Consider the following 19,864-nt stretch of genomic DNA (forward strand, 5'->3'; position numbering starts at 1 on the left):
CATAGATATTGCACATTACCTACAAAACCAACAGACACACACAAGCGCAGAGAGAGAGAGAGAGAGAGAGAGAGAGAGAGAGAGAGAGAGAGAGAGAGAGAGAGAGAGAGAGGAGAGAGAGAAGCACAATCATGAGATGGTGCCGCAAAGTATTGGCAAAATAGTATGGGTTGCACCTCTGTCACTTGGTCACATCATTGTCATTGTTATCAAAATTCCACAGCCACATTGATGTCCAAAAGTAGAACGGGGGCTAATGACTGTTTCGCCCAGTGATGTAGTAGAGTCACTTAACCTCGAGTCCGAATCGCAAAGTATTGGCAAAATAGTATGGGTTGCACCTCTGTCACTTGGTCACATCATTGTCATTGTTATCAAAATTCCACAGCCACATTGATGTCCAAAAGTAGAACGGGGGCTAATGACTGTTTCGCCCAGTGATGTAGTAGAGTCACTTAACCTCGAGTCCGAATCGAGTCCCAAGTCCCCTGTGCTCGAGTCCATGTCCGAAACACGAATGGTTGAGTCACGAGTCGAGTAAATGGTTTGCTATCCATTTTCCTTTCTTTATGTGCCACCAAATGTTTGCATATAGGCTACTGGTAATGTTACCAGGGCCACGTTCAGTTGCAAACATTGTTGAACGTTGCAGATAGAAATTCCATGAATAGAGACAACGTAATTCCTTATCCATACTAAGAGAGGCATGTTTGTTCTACATAGCATGTTTTTATCTGAACGTTCCAAAAAGTTGGGTCCTGCTGAACGCGCCCCAGGTTGTTTGCTATAGCTAGCTAATAAGGTAACATGACTGAACAAGGTGAAGCCTAAACAAGTGGATAACGGTCCGGTCTGCAAGTAGCTTAGTTTTAGAATGGCCTTCAATATTCTTTATGAATGTAAAATGCGGCCCGTCAATGCATGATAGAGAAAACGTAGCACCAGTATTATGGGTCTTATCTCTTGAACGTTAATGGCTAGAATCAAGCCGTTTTCTCTGAGGAAAAGAGGGAGACTTAACTAATAGGCCTACGTTGGCTACAGAACCTGGCTATGAAATGCAGTGGGGAAAGTGGGAGCGAGACTACAAATTAAAAAACGTTTCTATACTCAAGGGATAGTAAAACATAGCTAGACTGTTGTTTTACTATTAAACTTAATGCTGCTATTGTTTTTAGTTTCTTAAAGCAGCTTGTGTTTCTTAACCAGGCAAAGGGTAGCTAATTAGAAGGCTGGTGGTGACTGGTTAGCTACGGGAAAAGAGAGTTGCCAGCGCGATGTGCATAATTGGAGGTGGAGCCAAAGCAGAGCCTGTCTGCCTGTCTGCCCACACTCATCACTTGCTCCCCGCAGCTCACCAGCTGATGTAGGCTAGGCTGTGTGTGCCGGGTGTGGCACGTCCTTCCCACTGCTGAACAGAACTGCGCTGTGCGTCTGTGCTGCTAATATTAATTGTGCTTATACTGTAACTGAAAAGTTCTCAATCTTTCCAAAAACTCTTGTCTAGCCCACTTAGTGTTCCGATTTTAGTCACAGAGATAATTTAGTCTTGTCTCGTTTTAGTCAACTGAAATGAAAAATAATTTTTGTTTAGTTATCGTTTTTTCTGGGTCTATTTTTTTATGGGTAGATCATCTTTAATATTGCTGATAGATTGTAACTTCCATCAATATAATTGTCTGCATCGCTTCCAATCCCCCATATGTTTTTTGTTTTCTTCTCGCAAATATATATTTATATATATATTCACATACATACATACATATATACATACATAAATACATACATATCTATATATACATACACATACAGTGAGGGAAAAAAGTATTTGATCCCCTGCTGATTTTGTACGTTTGCCCACTGACAAAGACATGATCAGTCTATAATTTTAATGGTAGGTTTATTTGAACAGTGAGAGACAGAATAACAACAACAAAATCCAGAAAAATGAATGTCAAAAATGTTATAAATTGTTTTGCATTTTAATGAGGGAAATAAGTATTTGACCCCTCTGCAAAACATAACTTAGTACTTGGTGGCAAAACCCTTGTTGGCAATCACAGAGGACAGACGTTTCTTGTAGTTGGCCACCAGGTTTGCACACATCTCAGGAGGGATTTTGTCACACTCCTCTTTGCAGATCTTCTCCAAGTCATTAAGGTTTCAAGGCTGACGTTTGGCAATTCAAACCTTCAGCTCCCTCCACATATTTTCTATGGGATTAAGGTCTGGAGACAGGCTAGGCCACTCCAGGACCTTAATGTGCTTCTTCTTGAGCCACTCCTTTGTTGCCTTGGCTGTGTGTTTTGGGTCATTGTCATGCTGGAATACCCATCCACGACCCATTTTCAATGCCCTAGCTGAGGGAAGGAGGTTCTCACCCAAGATTTGACGGTACATTGTCCCTTTGATGCGGTGAAGTTGTCCTGTCCCCTTAGCAGAAAAACACCCCCAAAGCATAATGTTTCCACCTCCATGTTTGACGGTGGGGATGGTGTTCTTGGGGTCATAGGCAGCATTCCTCCTCCTCCAAACACGGCGAGTTGAGTTGATGCCAAAGAGCTCGATTTTGGTCTCATCTGACCACAACACTTTCACCCAGTTCTCCTCTGAATCATTCAGATGTTCATTGGCAAACTTCAGACGGGCCTGTAGATGTGCTTTCTTGAGCAGGGGGACCTTGCGGGCGCTGCAGGATTTCAGTCCTTCACGGCGTAGTGTGTTACCAATTGTTTTCTTGGTGACTATGGTCCCAGCTGCCTTGAGATCATTGACAAGATCCTCCCGTGTAGTTCTGGGCTGATTCCTCATCGTTCTCATAATCATTGCAACTCCACAAGGTGAGATCTTGCATGGAGCCCCAGGCCGAGGGAGATTGACAGTTATTTTGTGTTTCTTCCATTTGTGAATAATCGCACCAACTGTTGTCACCTTCTCACCAAGCTGCTTGGCGATGGTCTTGTAGCCCATTCCAGCCTTGTGTAGGTCTACAATCTTGTCCCTGACATCCTTGGAGAGCTCTTTGGTCTTGGCCATGGTGGAGAGTTTGGAATCTGATTGATTGATTGCTTCTGTGGACAGGTGTCTTTTATACAGGTAACAAGCTGAGATTAGGAGCACTCCCTTTAAGAGTGTGCTCCTAATCTCAGCTCGTTACCTGTATAAAAGACACCTGGGAGCCAGAAATCTTTCTGATTGAGAGGGGGTCAAATACTTATTTCCCTCATTAAAATGCAAATCAATTTATAACATTTTTGACATTCATTTTTCTAGATTTTTTTGTTGTTATTCTGTCTCTCACTGTTCAAATAAACCTACCGTTAAAATTATAGATTGATCATTTCTTTGTCAGTGGGCAAACGTACAAAATCAGCAGGGGATCAAATACTTTTTTCCCTCACTGTACATATGCATATACATATCCTTTAAAAATATATATATTTCCCTTTATTACTTTCCAACCCCACCACCCCTTCCCTAATTGGAGTAAACTAGTGAACAACAATGCTTAGGCTTCTACTTCCAGCTTATACATACATTTTATGGACACAATCAATTTTACAATAATTCTATTTTGTTTGTTTTTACTCCTGAACTTCCTCTACCCTCAACCTCTCCGATCATTTTCATGATGTCCATCCGGTTTGCTTCTATATGCCATATCTTTCTAGCTGTGCTCTTTCACAAAAGCTCTCAACCTATAACCTATATACTTATTATAGACACAGTATGCTTACATTATTAGTTATCTTGTTGTTATTAGTTGTTGTTAATTGTTATTAGTCCCATCCTTCAACTCCATTCAACACCACCCTTCTATCTCTTAACACCATCCATATTGGATTTCTATTTGCCATAGATTTTTCAACTGTACTGTGATGTTTTACAAAAGTTCTGAACCTTTTTATTCTCATTGTTTCTACAGATTGTAAATTGAAAATAAACATTTTTGCTAAAAGTATTATATATATATTATAAATGTATATTATTGATCGATTATTGACTATGACTTTTCAGATCACCCTGTAATGCTATCTGCAGGGTTAGCTCCAGGTAAATATTGCAATCCTTTAGCCATTCTTGGACCTGTGTCCAAAAACAAGCTACAAATGGACAGTACCAAAACAAATGATCTAATGATTCTGTCTCTTCGCAGCAAAATCTACAAAGCTGGGAAGATTGTATCCCCCATATAAATAACATTCTATTGGTAGCAAGAATTTTATATAATAATTTAAATTTTAAAAAATTAAGTTTTGAATCCGGCGTCGTTCTGCGTATCAGTTCATAAACACTATGCCATGGAATCGGTACGTCAAAAATCTCTTCCCAACTATTTTGCAATCTATATGGGACGGCTGTCCATCCTTTGGTCCTTCAATTAAACTGGTAAACTTTTTTTATTTATCACAGTTTTCTTTAACCAATTATGTTCTTTAATGCAAGGCCAACAGACAAGTTCCTTTTTCCCCCTTCCATTTTCCTCTTCCACTTTTGCGGTAATGCTGCAATTATTTGGTTGTAATTTTGGGTAGAGCAGACATTTCCATATGTTTTTGTTAGCTGCATGTGCGACATAACTCCACCAGTCCTACCGATGATATCATTTACGAAGATTATACCTTTTCTAAACATTTTGTCAAAAAAAATAGGTTTTATCAATTAGTATATTTGAGTTTAACCACAATATTTGTTGCATTATTTGTTCTGTAGTTTCTGGAGGATTAAATTGAAACTGCAACCAACTTTCTATGGCTTGTTTTAGAAATAGTGATATTTGGGAGATTATTTCCTTTTCAAATAACTGAAAGTTAGAGGTTGTAATCTGAATAAAGGGAAAAAGGCCATTCTTGAACATTGGGTGAGACAATCTTACTAATTTGCTAGAGAACCAGTTCAGATTTAAGTATAACTTTTGCATGACTGAAGCTTTTAGTGATAGGTCTAAATGCTTTAATATTTAATCATTTCTGTCTTCAGAATTCATATTCATTATATAAATAGACCCGTTTAATATTGTCTGGCTTGCCGTTCCAAATAAAATTGAATATTTTTTTCTCATATAATTAAAAAAACTGTTCGCTAGGCGTATGCAAGACCATAAGCAAATAGGTAAACTGGGATAATACTAAAGAGTTAATCAGGGTGATTTTTCCACAAATTGATAGGTACTTACCTTTCCATGGTAGCAAGATCTTATCTATTTTTGCTAACTTTCTATTAAAATGTATTGGAGTGAGATCATTTATTTCATTTGGGATATGTATTCCGAGTATATCCACATCACCATCAGACCATTTTATTGGTAAACTACATGGTAAGGTGAAAATTGTATTTTTTAGTGATCCAATACGTAATATAGTACATTTATCATAATTTGGTTGTAATCCAGAGAGGTTATAAAATGTATCTAGATCCTCTATGAGGCTGTGGAGGGATTCAAGTTGTGGATTTAAAAGAAAACATGAATCATCAGCGTACAATGACATCTTTGTTTCTAAGCCCTGGATTTCTAATCCCTTGATATTATTGTTGGATCTGATTTTAATAGCTAACATCTCTATGGCCATAATAAATAGATATGCCGATAGTGGACAACCTTGTTTCACTCCTGTTGATAGTTTAAAACTTTCAGAGAAATAGCCATTATTTACTATTTTACACCTAGGGTTACTATACATGATTTTAACCCAATTTATAAGAGATTCTCCTAAATTGAAATGCTCCAGGCATTTATATATAAACCTCTGTCGTACTTTATCAAATGCCTTTTCGAAGTCTGTTATGAATAGCAGGCCTGGTTTCCCAGATTTTTCATAGTGTTCTATTGTTTCCAGTACATGTCTTATATTATCTCCAATGTATCGTCCATGTAAAAAACCTGTCTGATTAGAATGAATATGTGATGAGGTGTGAATGACGGAGTCAGGCGCAGGAGGTAAAACACTGAAATCCAGAGTTTATTCAGTGTACATGAATAAAGCGCAGCAAGCGTCAAAACGAAACTAGTACAAGGGAAAAAACCACCTTGGCTACATACAAGGAAAGAGTAGCTCAACCGAGCTACTCACTCTCACAATGAACAATCACTCACAAAGGACAAGGGGGCAGAGGGAACACTTATACACAGACTAATGAGGGAATGAGTACCAGGTGTGTGATTGACAAGACAAGACAAGACAAGACAAATGGAGTGATGATAAATGGAGCGGTAGTGGCTAGTAAGCCGGTGACGAAGAACGCCGAAACCTGCCCGAGCAAGGCGGAGGGGCAGCCTCGGCTGAATTCGTGACAGAGTAATGTTCGACAATACCTTTTTAATTATATGCGCAATACATTTTTCTATAATTTTTGCATCACAACACTGAAGTGTAAGGGGCCTCCAATATTTTCCACTTGCATCCTGTTTCAGTAATAATGAAATCAGACCTTCTTCTTGAGTGTCTGATAATCTACCATTTACATAGGAGTGGTTAAAACATACTAATAACGGTCCTCTGAGTATATCAAAAAAGGTTTGGTATACCTCGACTGGTATGCCATCCAACCCTGGAGTTTTCCCGGACCTAAAGTCTTTAATTGCATCCAGAAGTTCCTCCTCTGTAATTTCACCTTCACATGAGTCTTTCTGTATGACTGTTAATTTTACATTATCAATAGAAAAAAAATCTCTACAATTAGCTTCAGTTAGATGAGATGGAGGCGACTGAAACGAAAACATATGCTTAAAGTGTCACGAACAGAAGAGGACCCAAGAGCGCAAGTTCAAATTCAGAGTTCTTTATTCAAGGTTACAGGCGGGAAGAGGAGTCCCAGGGGTGTCAGGGGTCTTTCAGGGTCCTCCTGTGGGTACCTGTGCTCGGGGGGTCACCAAATGTCCGGGGGTGTCCAGTCCAAGTGCTTAGTGTGTGTGTTCCCCAGTGATGGAGCGGCGTATCGGGCTGAGGGTGGTGAAACGTCTGGGCACGCTCATCTGGTGGTCGGAGACCTGGGGGAACACACACACACAACAGCAATATGAATGGCAGGCAGAAGTACAGATCAGGGGCTGGGCAAATATCGTGGTAGAGACAGAAGGCAGAAACGAGTTACCGGAGGGGCTGAAGATCGGAGAGTAGTCGAGGTCCAGAAGGCAGGTTGGGATAGACGGGGCAGTAGAACAAGGAGGCAGTCAAGAAAGGATCGGTATCACAAACAGGAGTCAGAGCGCAGACAGGCAGGTTACTGGTCCGGGTTTGAAGACGATCTGACAGGGGCTTGGCTGAAAAACAGGGCTTGATATACTGGGAGAGGTAGTGGGGAAATGCAGTTCAGCTGGCAGAGTAATTAGAACAGAGTGAGGCAAGGTGAGGATGGTGAGTGGGAAATGCAGTGCAGCTGGCCAGGTAACAAGAGCAGAGCAGGGCAGGTGGAGCTAGTTAGGCTGAGTAGAGAGAGGGAGGTGAGCAGAGTGGAAGATAATTGAATGCAATAAATGTTGCTACCAGGGAGAGAGAGTGCTCATGACAGGACCCCCCTCCAAGGGACGGCCCCAGAAGTCCCAAGAACAACATCATGCCGGGAGGGTGGAGGGGAGCAGGCGGCGGGTCAGAACTCCTCCGAGCGGTCGAGTGAATCTCCTCATCCTCAGAAGGAGCTGGAGGGTCACGGTCGGGAGACAGGACAGGCACTGAGACAGGAGCAGGCGGGCCGGACGGCTAGGAACCCCTCTTGGACGCCCCTACGGATTGCAGGCTGATCAGGATGTGGTCGGTGGAAGTCAGTGATAAGGGTCCGGTCCACTATCCTCCTGGCCGGGATCCAGGTCCTCTCCTCTGGACCATATCCCTCCCAATCAACGAGGTACTGGAGACCCCTACCCCTTCGCCTAGAGCGGAGCAGCCGCCGGACGGTGAAGACAGGACCGCCATCTACGAGGCGCGGAGGAGGTGGCGCCGGAGCTGCAGGGACCAGGGGACTTTCATGGACCGGCTTGACCTTGGGAGACGTGGAAGGTGGGGTGGACCCGCATGGAAGCGGGCAACTGAAGTCGGACCGCCGTTGGACTGATGACTTTCTGCACAGGAAAAGGACCAATGAAGCGAGGGCCAGCTTTCGTGATACAACCCGCAGCGGCAGATCCCGGGCAGACAGCCAGACCTTCTGACCAACCCGGTAAGTAGGTGCTGGGGTCCTCCGTCGGTTGGCACCGACGGCGTAGCTGGTTCCAGACTTCAGGAGCACAGTGCGAGCCTGGGCCCAAGTGCGGCCCGGCAGCGCGGGCATACGCAGAGCAGACGGACAGGTGGCATCCGCCTCCTGGCTGGCAAACAGTGGAGGTTGATACCCGTGAGACACACTGAAAGGGGGAGAGCCCGGTGGAGGAACTGGTGAGTGAATTATGGGCATATTCCACCCAGAGCAGGTGTTGAGCCCAGGCCCGGGGATTTTGGGAAGCCACACACCTCAGTGCCTTCTCCAGCTCCTGGTTCATGCGTTCAGTCTGGCCGTTTGACTGCGGGTGGAATCCAGACGATAGGCTGGCGGTGGCCCCAAGGAGATGACAGAACTCCTTCCAAAAGGTTGCTGAGAATTGCGGGCCCCGGTCTGACACTATATCCTGGGGTAGGCCATGGATACGAAACACATGTTCCAGGACCACCTGGGAGGTCTCTTTAGCAGAGGGTAGTTTGGGAAGGGGCACGAAGTGGGTCATCTTACTAAAGCGGTCAACAATGGTAAGGATGACTGTGTGTCCGTCAGAGGGCGGAAGGCCCGTAACAAAGTCCAGTGAAACGTGGGACCAGGGCCTCTTGGGTATGAGTAGGGGTTGCAGCAACCCAGCAGGAGGCTGGTTGGGAGTCTTGTTTCGGTTACAAGTGGGACAAGCTCGGATGAATTCTCGGACATCCCGTCTCATCCCCCGCCACCAGAACCGCTGGCGGACCAGATGAAGGGTGCGAGTGATGCCGGGATGACAGGCCAGGCGGGATTCGTGCCCCCACTGAATCACAGGTGACCTGAGATTTGCTGGAACAAACAGACGGTTGGGGGCGCTGGTGCTTGGACCTGGCTGGTCCCGAAGAGCCTCCATGACCTGCTTCTCGATCTCCCAGGTGAGGGCCGCACGACCAAGTGGCTGGGAAGAATGGGAGCTGTCATGGCGGTGGTCTCGTCCTTCTGAAACATCCGGGAAAGAGCATCCAGGTTTGATGTTGCGAGATCCCGGGCGGTAGGAGAGCGTGAAATTGAAGCGCGTAAAGAACAGAGACCACCGCTGTTGACGGGAGTTCAGCCTCCTGGCTGTTTGGATATACTCCAGGTTCTTGTGGTCTGTCCACACTACGAATGGTTCCTTTGACCCCTCTAACCAGTGCCGCCATTCTTCAAGGGGCTGAGCTTGACAGCCAACAGCTCGCGGTTCCCAATGTCGTAGTTGCATTCGGCAGGGGGTTAGCCGACGGGAGTAGAAGGCACAGGGGTGCATCTTGCCATCCTCAGCTGCTCTTTGAGAAAGCACTGCACCCACTCCACGTCCGAAGCATCTACCTCCACCACAAACTGCCTTGCTGCATCTGGCATCTGGAGGATGGGAGCAGAAGTGAAACATGTCTTGAGGATATTGAAGGCCTTATCAGCAGCTGATGTCCATTGGTACGGTTGTTTAGTGCTGGTTAGCGCCGTGAGGGGTGCAGCCACTGTGCTATAGTTTCTGATGAATCTCCTATAAAAGTTGGCAAAGCCCAGGAACTGTTGCAACTTCTTCCGAGACTCAGGAACTGGCCAGGAAGTGACAGCCGACACCTTCGTGAGATCCATCTGAATGCTGCCCTCGGTCACCACATACCCCAGGAATGAAACGGTCTTGGCATGGAACTCGCACTTCTCTGCCTTCACGAAAAGAGAGTTCTCCAGCAGGCGGCGCAGGACCAACCGGACGTGGTGCGTGTGTTCTGACAGAGTCTTTGAGAATATTAAAATATCGCCAAGGTACACAAATACGAACGTATTTAGCATGTCCCTGAGGATATCATTCACTAGGGCTTGAAAAACTGCTGGGGCATTGGTGAGGCCGAAGGGCATGACGAGATATTCATAGTGGCGGTTGGTGTGTTGAACGCTGTCTTCCATTCGTCTCCCTCCTCATCCGCACCAGATGGTAGGCATTGCGAAGGTCCAGCTTAGTGAATACAGTGGCTCCCTGCAGCAGTTGAAGGCAGACGAGCAAGGGGCAGTGGGTAGCGATTCTTAACCGTGATGTCGTTCAGACCCCGGTAATCTATGCATGGACGAAGAGAACCGTCCTTCTTGCCGGACAAAGAAGAATCCCGCTCCTGCGGGGGAAGACGACGGGTCTAATTATCCCGGAGGCAGAGAGAGTCATTAATGTAGTCCTCCATGGCCTTTCTTTCCGGGGCTGACAGTGAATACAGACGACCCTTGGGAGGTGCTGTGCCAGGCAGGAGATCAATCGCGCAGTCATAGGGTCTGTGTGGGGGGTAGAGATGTCGCCTTGGATTTGTTGAACACCTCTTTCAGGCTGTGGTAACAGGCCGGAACATTGGATATGTCGGAGGTAGCGCTAGATCCTTCCCGGTGAACGGGCAGGGTGGCCCCCTTAAACAGGTCTGGTGACAACTCCTTCCCCACTCACGGACTGTTCCTGTCTCCCAGTCGATGTGGGGGGTTGTGCTGACGGAGCCACGGGTATCCAAGAATGAGTGGTTGGCCAGGTGAGTGTAGGAGGTGAAACTGGATGGACTCCTGGTGGTTTCCTGACAGCAGGATTGTCACAGGGGCGGAGATATGAGTGACAGTACCAAGATGATGCCCATCCAGGGCTCGTGCAGGAATGGGTTGTGTCAGTTGATGATGGTTCACGCCCAGTTGCTGTGCAAGCTCAGGGTCCATGATGTTTGCTTCGGCTCGGAATCCACAAGGGCGGCCAATGTATGAGTCTTGTCAGAAAGCTGAAGGCGGAGATGAAGCAGGGTCTTTCGGATGGGAGGAGACTGAAGGCTTGTTGAGCTCACCCGGATCTCCCCTACACCTGGTGAGCTGCGGCTTTTGCCGGACAAGTAGCGACACGGTGATTCTCGCCACCACAGTAGAGGCAAAGGTTGGAGCTTAGACGGCGCCGACGCTCCTCGGGAGTCAGAGAGGCACGGCCAATCTCCATGGGCTCAGGCTGATTGAGTTGGCTATGGGACTTGACAGGCAGGGGCTGGACAGAAGCGGTATCGACCCGAGTACGGATGGCAGGTTGACTGAGACGGCCCTTCTCCCTCCTCCCGGGTCTGTATACGGCGGTCAATGCGAACGGCAAGGTCAATGGCGGCATCAAGCGTTGAGGGCGGGTCATGGGAAACAAGCTTCGTCCTTGATATAGTCCGCCAGGCTATGGAGGAAGGCTTGCACCAGTGCCTCTGGGTTAAGCGAGCTTTGACTGGCCAGGGTACGAAAGTCAATGGAGAAGTCTGCCACTGTCCGATTGCCCTGACGGATGGTGAGCAGAGCTTGTCAGCTTCGGCTGTTGGCGAGCCTAGGTCAAAGACCTTTAACATCTCCTCCTCAAAGGCACTGAAGGAGGCACAGGCTGGGGTTGCAGTCGAATTCCGCCGTTCCCCACAACCGAGGCTCGACCGGTGAGATGTGTGATGACATACCCCACCTTGGCTCCCTCTGTTGAGAAAGTCCTGGGCTGTAGTGCAAACTGGATTCGGCAGCTGCTCAAGAATGGTCTTACTTGCTTCTGGTTGCCATCAAAACGTTCCGGGTTCCCAATCCTTGGTTCAGGAGCGTGGGGATCTGGTGGCAGCACTGCCGGGCCTGCAGCATTGGGACCTCCAGCGGAGGGATGAAGGAGTATCGGTGGTACAGGAACAAAAGGACCAGGGGGGTGCAGGTGGAGTAGCCGGGCTTGAGAGTAGTTGCAGGGCTTGGGCTGGCTGTTGTTGCTGCAGTTGGAACTGTTGTTGCTGCTGGTTGAATAGCTGGAGAAGGGAAGCGATGTCGCCAGCCATCCGATTTATGTCTCCCTCAGAGCGTTCCAGTCGCTGTAGGGCAGTCCTCTCTGGCTCTTCCTCCATCGTGGTCAGGGAGTGCGCTGGGTCCATGATGGTCAGATCGTTCTGTCACGAACAGAAGAGGACCCAAGAGCGCAAGTTCAAATTCAGAGTTCTTTATTCAAGGTTACAGGCGGGAAGAGGAGTCCCAGGGGTGTCAGGGGTCTTTCAGGGTCCTCCTGTGGGTACCTGTGCTCCGGGGGTCACCAAATGTCCGGGGGTGTCCAGTCCAAGTGCTTAGTGTGTGTGTTCCCCAGTGATGGAGCGGCGTATCGGGCTGAGGGTGGTGAAACGTCTGGGCACGCTCATCTGGTGGTCGGAGACCTGGGGGGAACACACACACACAACAGCAATATGAATGGCAGGCAGAAGTACAGATCAGGGCTGGGCAAATATCGTGGTGAGAGACAGAAGGCAGAAACGAGTTAACGGAGGGGCTGAAGATCGGAGAGTAGTCGAGGTCCAGAAGGCAGGTTGGGATAGACGGGGCAGTAGAACAAGGAGGCAGTCAAGAAAGGATCGGTATCACAAACAGGAGTCAGAGCGCAGACAGGCAGGTTACTGGTCCGGGTTTGAAGACGATCTGACAGGGCTTGGCTGAAAAACAGGGCTTGATATACTGGGAGAGGTAGTGGGGAAATGCAGTTCAGCTGGCAGAGTAATTAGAACAGAGTGAGGCAAGGTGAGGATGGTGAGTGGGAAATGCAGTGCAGCTGGCCAGGTAACAAGAGCAGAGCAGGGCAGGTGGAGCTAGTTAGGCTGAGTAGAGAGAGGGAGGTGAGCAGAGTGGAAGATAATTGAATGCAATAAATGTTGCTACCAGGGAGAGAGAGTGCTCATGACATAAAGTACTTTGTTTCCTCCGTCAAAATATCATTTGGTGAATCATGGGTGACTCCGTCACTTGTAACCAGTTTCAGTAAATTATCTTTGGTAGTATTTCTATGTTGAAGATTTAAAAATAATTTGGTGCATTTTTCCCCATATTCCATCCAGTTTGCTTAATTTTTTATAAGATATTACAGTTGATATTTCTTGAATAAGTTTCTCAATTTCTTTTTGTTTTTCCTGTAATTTATTCTGAGCCTCTATGTTACAGTTTTTATTGCTATCTATCTGTTCTGTTAGACCTTCTATTTCCTTTGTTAGTATGGACTCTTTTGACCTAAATTGCTTTTGTTTTCGAGATGAGTACTGAATTGCATGGCCTTTAAAGGCACATTTAAGGTGTCCCATACAATAAGGGGATTTGCTGTTCCTATGTTATGTCGGAAAAAATCAGTTATAAATTCCTCTGTCCTAGTTAAAAACAAGTTATCATCCAATAGGCTTTGATTATATTTCCATTATCCTCACCCACGTGGAAATTCAGTAAGAATAATGTATATGCCAAATATATGATGGTCCGACCGCATTCTGTCCCCTATCAACACTTTTTAAACTTTTGGTGCCAATGAGAATGACATAAGAAAGAAGTCCAGACGACTAGCTTGATTGAGTCTCCGCCATGTATATCTCACTAGATCAGGATATTTAAGCCTCCACATATCTACTAGTTCTAATGTATCCATGACATTTACGATTTCCTTAAGAGCATGAGGGTGATTGTTTGTAGTGTGATTTCCTTTACGGTCCATTGAGCTATTTAAAACGGTATTATAATCTCCCACCATAATAATAGAGTCTTGAATTGCTTGCAGGGTTGATAATTTATTACATATATTGTCAACGAAGTGTGGATCATCATTATTTGGTCCCTATAATGACTTTTTTGATACAAGAGATTATTCAGGTATACAGTGCTTTATATCAAACTGCACTGCAGTACTGCACGTGTACCTCAATTTGGTCATTTGTTGACTTAAGACAATGTGATTGTAAAAAGGCATGACTGCAGCTTCTTCTCTTCTTCTCTACATATATTCACGTGGTCCATCTGCATTATTTCTAATAAACTCATGGGAATTTACAAACACTCCCTTTTGCACGATTAACTACATACAGAATTGTGTTTTAATTCTCAGAGAACATTTTGACTACCAGAGAAACATGAAGTCCATAATATAGGCCAAGCAGGAGGATGAGAATTGTGGACATCATGCATCTTCCCAGTTGTGTGAATGGCCTGATTGTCCTGGCACTGTAATACAAATGCTTCCATTTATAAGACAACGCCTGCAGTGAATTACAGGGACGTCCGGGGCCATTGACACCAAGCCTACAGCTATCGGATTTCATCTATCAGATTGGTTGTTGTTTACAGGCAAGAATTTGGATGGTCTGAATAGTGAAGACTTCCATTGGAAAAAAGTTACTGCTTTTCGGTTTGACATGACTCGCCTACAGACAGCGGGCTCTAGCTGCTGATTTACCATAGACACACACATCAAGTGCCAAAAAATGTGTGTGTGAGAGAGAGATGACGTGTGACAGAGAACAACCCATTAGAGAGCTGGCCACCCCCGCAGAGAAGCCAGAAGAACAGCCCACCTCAAATCCTGACCAAAGTCTCGACACCACAGCAGAACAGAACAGCCCACCTCAGACCCTGACCAAGACCCTGACCATAGCCTCAACATCACAGCAGGACAGATAAATGAAGAACCCCAAACCCAGGGGATCCCACCCCCTCCGAGTACCCCCCCTCCCTGTCAGCCCCCCTGATAGTCCTCTTGAAAACCCCCCCACACCCACTGAGGACATTCACAAGCCACCGATTGTACTTCTCATGGACTCAAATGGGAAATACAGTTGAAGTCGGAAGTTTGCATACACTTAGGTTGGAGTCATTAAAACTGGTTTTTCAACCACTCCACAAATTTCTTGTTAACAAACTATAGTTTTGGCAAGTCGGTTAGGACATTTACTTTGTGCTTGACACAAGTCATTTTTCCAACAATTGTTTACAGACAGATGATTTCACTTATAATTCACTGTATCACAATTCCAGTGGGTTAGAAGTTTACATACACTAAGTTGACTGTGCCTTTAAACAGCTTGGAAAATTCCAGAAAATGATGACATGGCTTTAGAAGCTTCTGATAGGCTAATTTACATAATTTGAGTCAATTGGCGGTGTACCTGTGGATCTATTTCAAGGCCTGCCTTCAAACTCAGTGCCTCTTTGCTTGACACCTAGAGATGAACGTACTTTGGTGCTAAAAGTGCAAATCAAACCCAGAACAACAGCAAAGGACCTTGTGAAGATGCTGGAGGAAACAGGTACAAAAGTATCTATATCCACAGTAAAACAAGTTCTATATCGACATAACCTGAAAGGCCGCTCAGCAAGGAAGAAGCCACAGCTCCAAAACCGCCATAAAAAAGCCAGACTACGGTTTGCAACTGCACATGGGGACAAAGATCGTACTTTTTGGAGAAATGTCCTCTGGTCTGATGAAACAAAAATAGAACTGTTTGGCCATAATGACCATCGTTATGTTTGGAGGAAAAAGGGGGGCTTGCAAGCCGAAGAACACCATCCCAACCGTGAAGCACGGGGGTGGCAGCATCATGCTGTGGGGGGGCTTTGCTGCAGGAAGGACTGGTGCACTTCATAAAATAGATAGCATCATGAGGAAGGAAAATTATGTGGATATATTGAAGCAACATCTCAAGATATCAGTCAGGAAGTTAAAGCTTGGTCGCAAATGGGTCTAGGATTAAATGTCAGGAATTGTGAAAAACTGAATTTAAATGTATTTGGCTAAGGTGTATGTAAATCTCCGACTTCAACTGTATATACAACTTTTTCCCAAACACACAGTCTCTAAACTCTGGTGTCCAAACACCCAGCGCGCCCTAAACATTCTGTCTGAGGACCAACTAGGGTCACCCAGCCACATAGTAATACACACAGGCACAAACGACCTGAGAGCACAGCAGGAAAGGGTGGCCACAGCACTCAAGGGAGTGATTGAAAAAGCTTCTTCTACTTTCCCCAACACACAAGTGGTTATCTGCTACCACGAAAATACTTTCACCCTGCTACCATACAGCGGGTCAACGCAAGTATTTCCCATGACTGTGCTTCAAAACCAAATGTTTACCTGGCCCACCACTCCACCCTGGACTTGAACAGCCTTTACGACCAGGTCCACCTCTACAAGGCAGCCATCCCAGCTTTTACCAGGACCCTGAAGGAAGTCACCCTTAACCGCAGCCCCAGCACCTCACACAGGAGCAACAGAGCAACGGACACCCCGCTCAGACCAGCGAGACACCCTCCCAGACCTGCAAGACCCCCTCCCAAAGGACCTGCACCGAGATAATCCACGCCAAGAGGACCTACACCCAGACCACAGCTTCACCAGCCACACCCCAACCATCTGAGACCACTCCAAACCCTGGCCACACCCTATATAGGCCCCCCCAGATCAGACCTATGCCCCCCCCATGCCCCCTACCCTGCAGCAAGGACCTCAACATGATAGCCGCACATATGCCCAGGACGTTAGCAGAGCAACAGGCCCAACCCCCACTAATGCACCCGCCCAAGCCACATCCTGTGACCTAAGAGGTATGTATCAGATGCTCAACATGCTCTGCTCACACCTACTGTAATGGTCCGAGCCTAAACCACACAAAAACAACACTAGACACTATGGAACACAAAGCTTTTAGAATCTCATCCTGGAATATACAGTGCCTAGCAAAAGTATTCATCCCCCTTGGCGTTTTTCCTATTTTGGTGTATTACAACCTGTAATTTAGATGGATTTTTATTTGGATTTCATGTAATGGACATACACAAAATAGTCCAAATTGGTGAAGTGAAATGAAAAAAATAACTTGTTTCAAAAAATGCTAAAAAATAAATAACGGAAAAGTGGTGCGTGCATATGTATTCACCTCCTTTGCTATGAAGACCCTAAATAAGATCTAGTGCAACCAATTACCTTCAGAAGTCCCATAATTAGTTAAATAAAGTCCACCTGTGTGCAATCTAAGTGTCACATGATCTGTCACATGATCTCAGTATATACAGTGGGGGAAAAAAGTATTTAGTCAGCCACCAATTGTGCAAGTTCTCCCACTTAAAAAGATGAGAGAGGCCTGTAATTTTCATCATAGGTACACGTCAACTATGACAGACAAATTGAGAAAAAAAATCCAGAAAATCACATTGTAGGATTTTTAATGAATTTATTTGCAAATTATGGTGGAAAATAAGTATTTGGTCACCTACAAACAAGCAAGATTTCTGGCTCTCACAGACCTGTAACTTCTTCTTTAAGAGGCTCCTCTGTCCTCCACTCGTTACCTGTATTAATGGCACCTGTTTGAACTTGTTATCAGTATAAAAGACACCTGTCCACAACCTCAAACAGTCACACTCCAAACTCCACTATGGCCAAGACCAAAGAGCTGTCAAAGGACACCAGAAACAAAATTGTAGACCTGCACCAGGCTGGGAAGACTGAATCTGCAATAGGTAAGCAGCTTGGTTTGAAGAAATCAACTGTGGGAGCAATTATTAGAAAATGGAAGACATACAAGACCACTGATAATCTCCCTCGATCTGGGGCTCCACGCAAGATCTCACCCCGTGGGGTCAAAATTATCACAAGAACTGTGAGCAAAAATCCCAGAACCACACGGGGGGACCTAGTGGAGGAATGGGGGAGGAGTGGGCCAAAATGGAGGAATGGGCCAAAATACCAGCAACAGTGTGTGAAAACCTTGTGAAGACTTACAGAAAACGTTTGACCTGTGTCATTGCCAACAAGGGGTATTTAACAAAGTATTGAGAAACTTTTGTTATTGACCAAATACTTATTTTCCACCATAATTTGCAAATAAATTCATAAAAAATCCTACAATGTGATTTTCTGGAGAGAAAAAAATCTCATTTTGTCTGTCATAGTTGACGTGTACCTATGATGAAAATTACAGGCCTCTCTCATCTTTTTAAGTGGGAGAACTTGCACAATTGGTGGCTGACTAAATACTTTTTTTCCCCACTGTATACACCTGTTCTGAAAGGCCCCAGAGTCTGCAACACCACTAAGCAAGTACAGATCAGGGTTGGGTTATAAAAAAATATCAGAAACTTTGAACATCCCACAGAGCACCATTAAATCCATTATTAAAAAGTGGAAAGAATATGACACCACAACAAACCTGCCAAGAGAGGGCCGCCCACCAAAACTCACGGACCAGGCAAGGAGGGCATTAATCAGAGAGGCAACAAAGAGACCAAAGATAACCCTGAAGGAGCTGCATTTAAATGTATTGGAATGGCCTAGTCAAAGCCCAGACCTCAATCCAATTGAGAATATTTGGTATGACTTAAAGATTGCTGTACACCAGCGGAACCCATCCAACTTGAAGGAGCAGTTTTGCCTTTAAGAATGGGCAAAACTCCCAGTGGCTAGATGTGCCAAGCTTATAGAGACATACCCCAAGAGACTTGCAGCTGTAATTGCTGCAAATGGTGGCTCTACAAAGTATTGACTTTGGGGGGGGTGAATAGTTATGCACGCTCAAGTTTTCTGTTTTTTTTGTCTTATTTCTTGTTTGTATCAAAATATAAAATATTTTGCATCTTCAATGTGGTAGGCATGTTGTGTAAATCAAATGATACAAACCCCCAAAAAATCAATTTTAATTCCAGGTTGTAAGGTAACAAAATAAGAAAAATGCCAAGGGGGGTGAATACTTTCGCAAGCCACTGTACAAGGTCTGAGGTCATCTGCCTTTGGCCTAAAGAGCAGGAACCCAGACTTAATCAAAGACATTGGAAATACAGACATTGTCATCCTACAAGAAACATGGTATAGAGGAGATAGACCCACTGGTTGCCCTCTAGGTTACAGAGAGCTGGTAGTCCCATCCACCAAACTACCAGATGTGAAACAGGGAAGAGACTCAGGGGGTATGCTAATTTGGTATAGAGCAGACCTAACCCACTTCATTATATTAGTCAAAACAGGAACAATTTACATCTGGCTAGAAATTAATAAGGAAATGATCTCAACAAAAATGTCCTTGTGTGCTACCTATATCCCGCCAATAGAATCCCCATACTTTAATAAAGACAGCTTCTACATCCTAGAGGGGGAGATCAACCATTTCCAGGTACTAGTCTGTGGCGACCTAAATGCCAGAACTGGACAAGCATCTGACACTCTCAGCACACAGGGGGACAAACACCTACCAGGAGGTGACAGTATTCCCTCCAAAATATGCCCCCCTAGACAAAACTATGACAAAACAACCAACAAAAATGGGTCACAACTCCTGCAGCTCTGTCGCACGCTGGGTCTGTACATAGTCAATGGTAGGCTTCGCAGAGACTCCTATGGTAGGTACACCTACAGTTCATCCCTTGGCAGTAGTACATTTACATTTTACATTATAGTCATTTAGCAGACGCTCTTATCCAGAGCGACTTACAGTTAGTGAGTGCATACATTTTCATACTGTAGTACTGTAGATTACTTCATCACTGACCTCAACCCAGAGTCTCTCAGAGCGTTCACTGTCAGCCCACTAACACCCCTATCAGATCACAGCAAAATCACAATCTATCTGAACAGAGCAATACTCAATCATGAGGCATCAAAGCCAAATAAACTGCACAATATTAAGAAATACTATACATGGAAGGAAAGTAGTGTAGAAACCTACCAAAACACAATTAGGCAATTACAAATTAAATCAATTTTAGACAACTTCCTGGACAAAACATTTCACTGTAATAGTGAAAGCATAAACTTGGCAGTAGAAAGCCTAAACAGTATATTTTACCTTTCAGCTTCCCTATCAAATCTAAAAATGTCAAGAAGACAACCTAAGAAAATTAACAACAATGACAA

General features: G+C 45.2%; 1 protein-coding gene across 1 annotated transcript in view; it reads left to right on the forward strand.

Annotated features, from left to right (window-relative positions):
• LOC121567554 (toll-like receptor 4) overlaps nucleotides 1-16,560 on the forward strand; it is a 30,898-nt gene extending 14,338 nt beyond the window's left edge. Inside the window, 1 exon segment of the mRNA XM_045213943.1 lies at nucleotides 16,458-16,560. Within this exon segment, the coding sequence (XP_045069878.1) occupies nucleotides 16,458-16,560 (103 nt within the window).
• The last annotated feature ends 3,304 nt before the right edge of the window (nucleotides 16,561-19,864 follow it).

Source organism: Coregonus clupeaformis, unplaced genomic scaffold (genome assembly GCF_020615455.1).
Source record: "Coregonus clupeaformis isolate EN_2021a unplaced genomic scaffold, ASM2061545v1 scaf0176, whole genome shotgun sequence".
NCBI classification, from domain to species: Eukaryota; Metazoa; Chordata; class Actinopteri; order Salmoniformes; family Salmonidae; genus Coregonus; species Coregonus clupeaformis.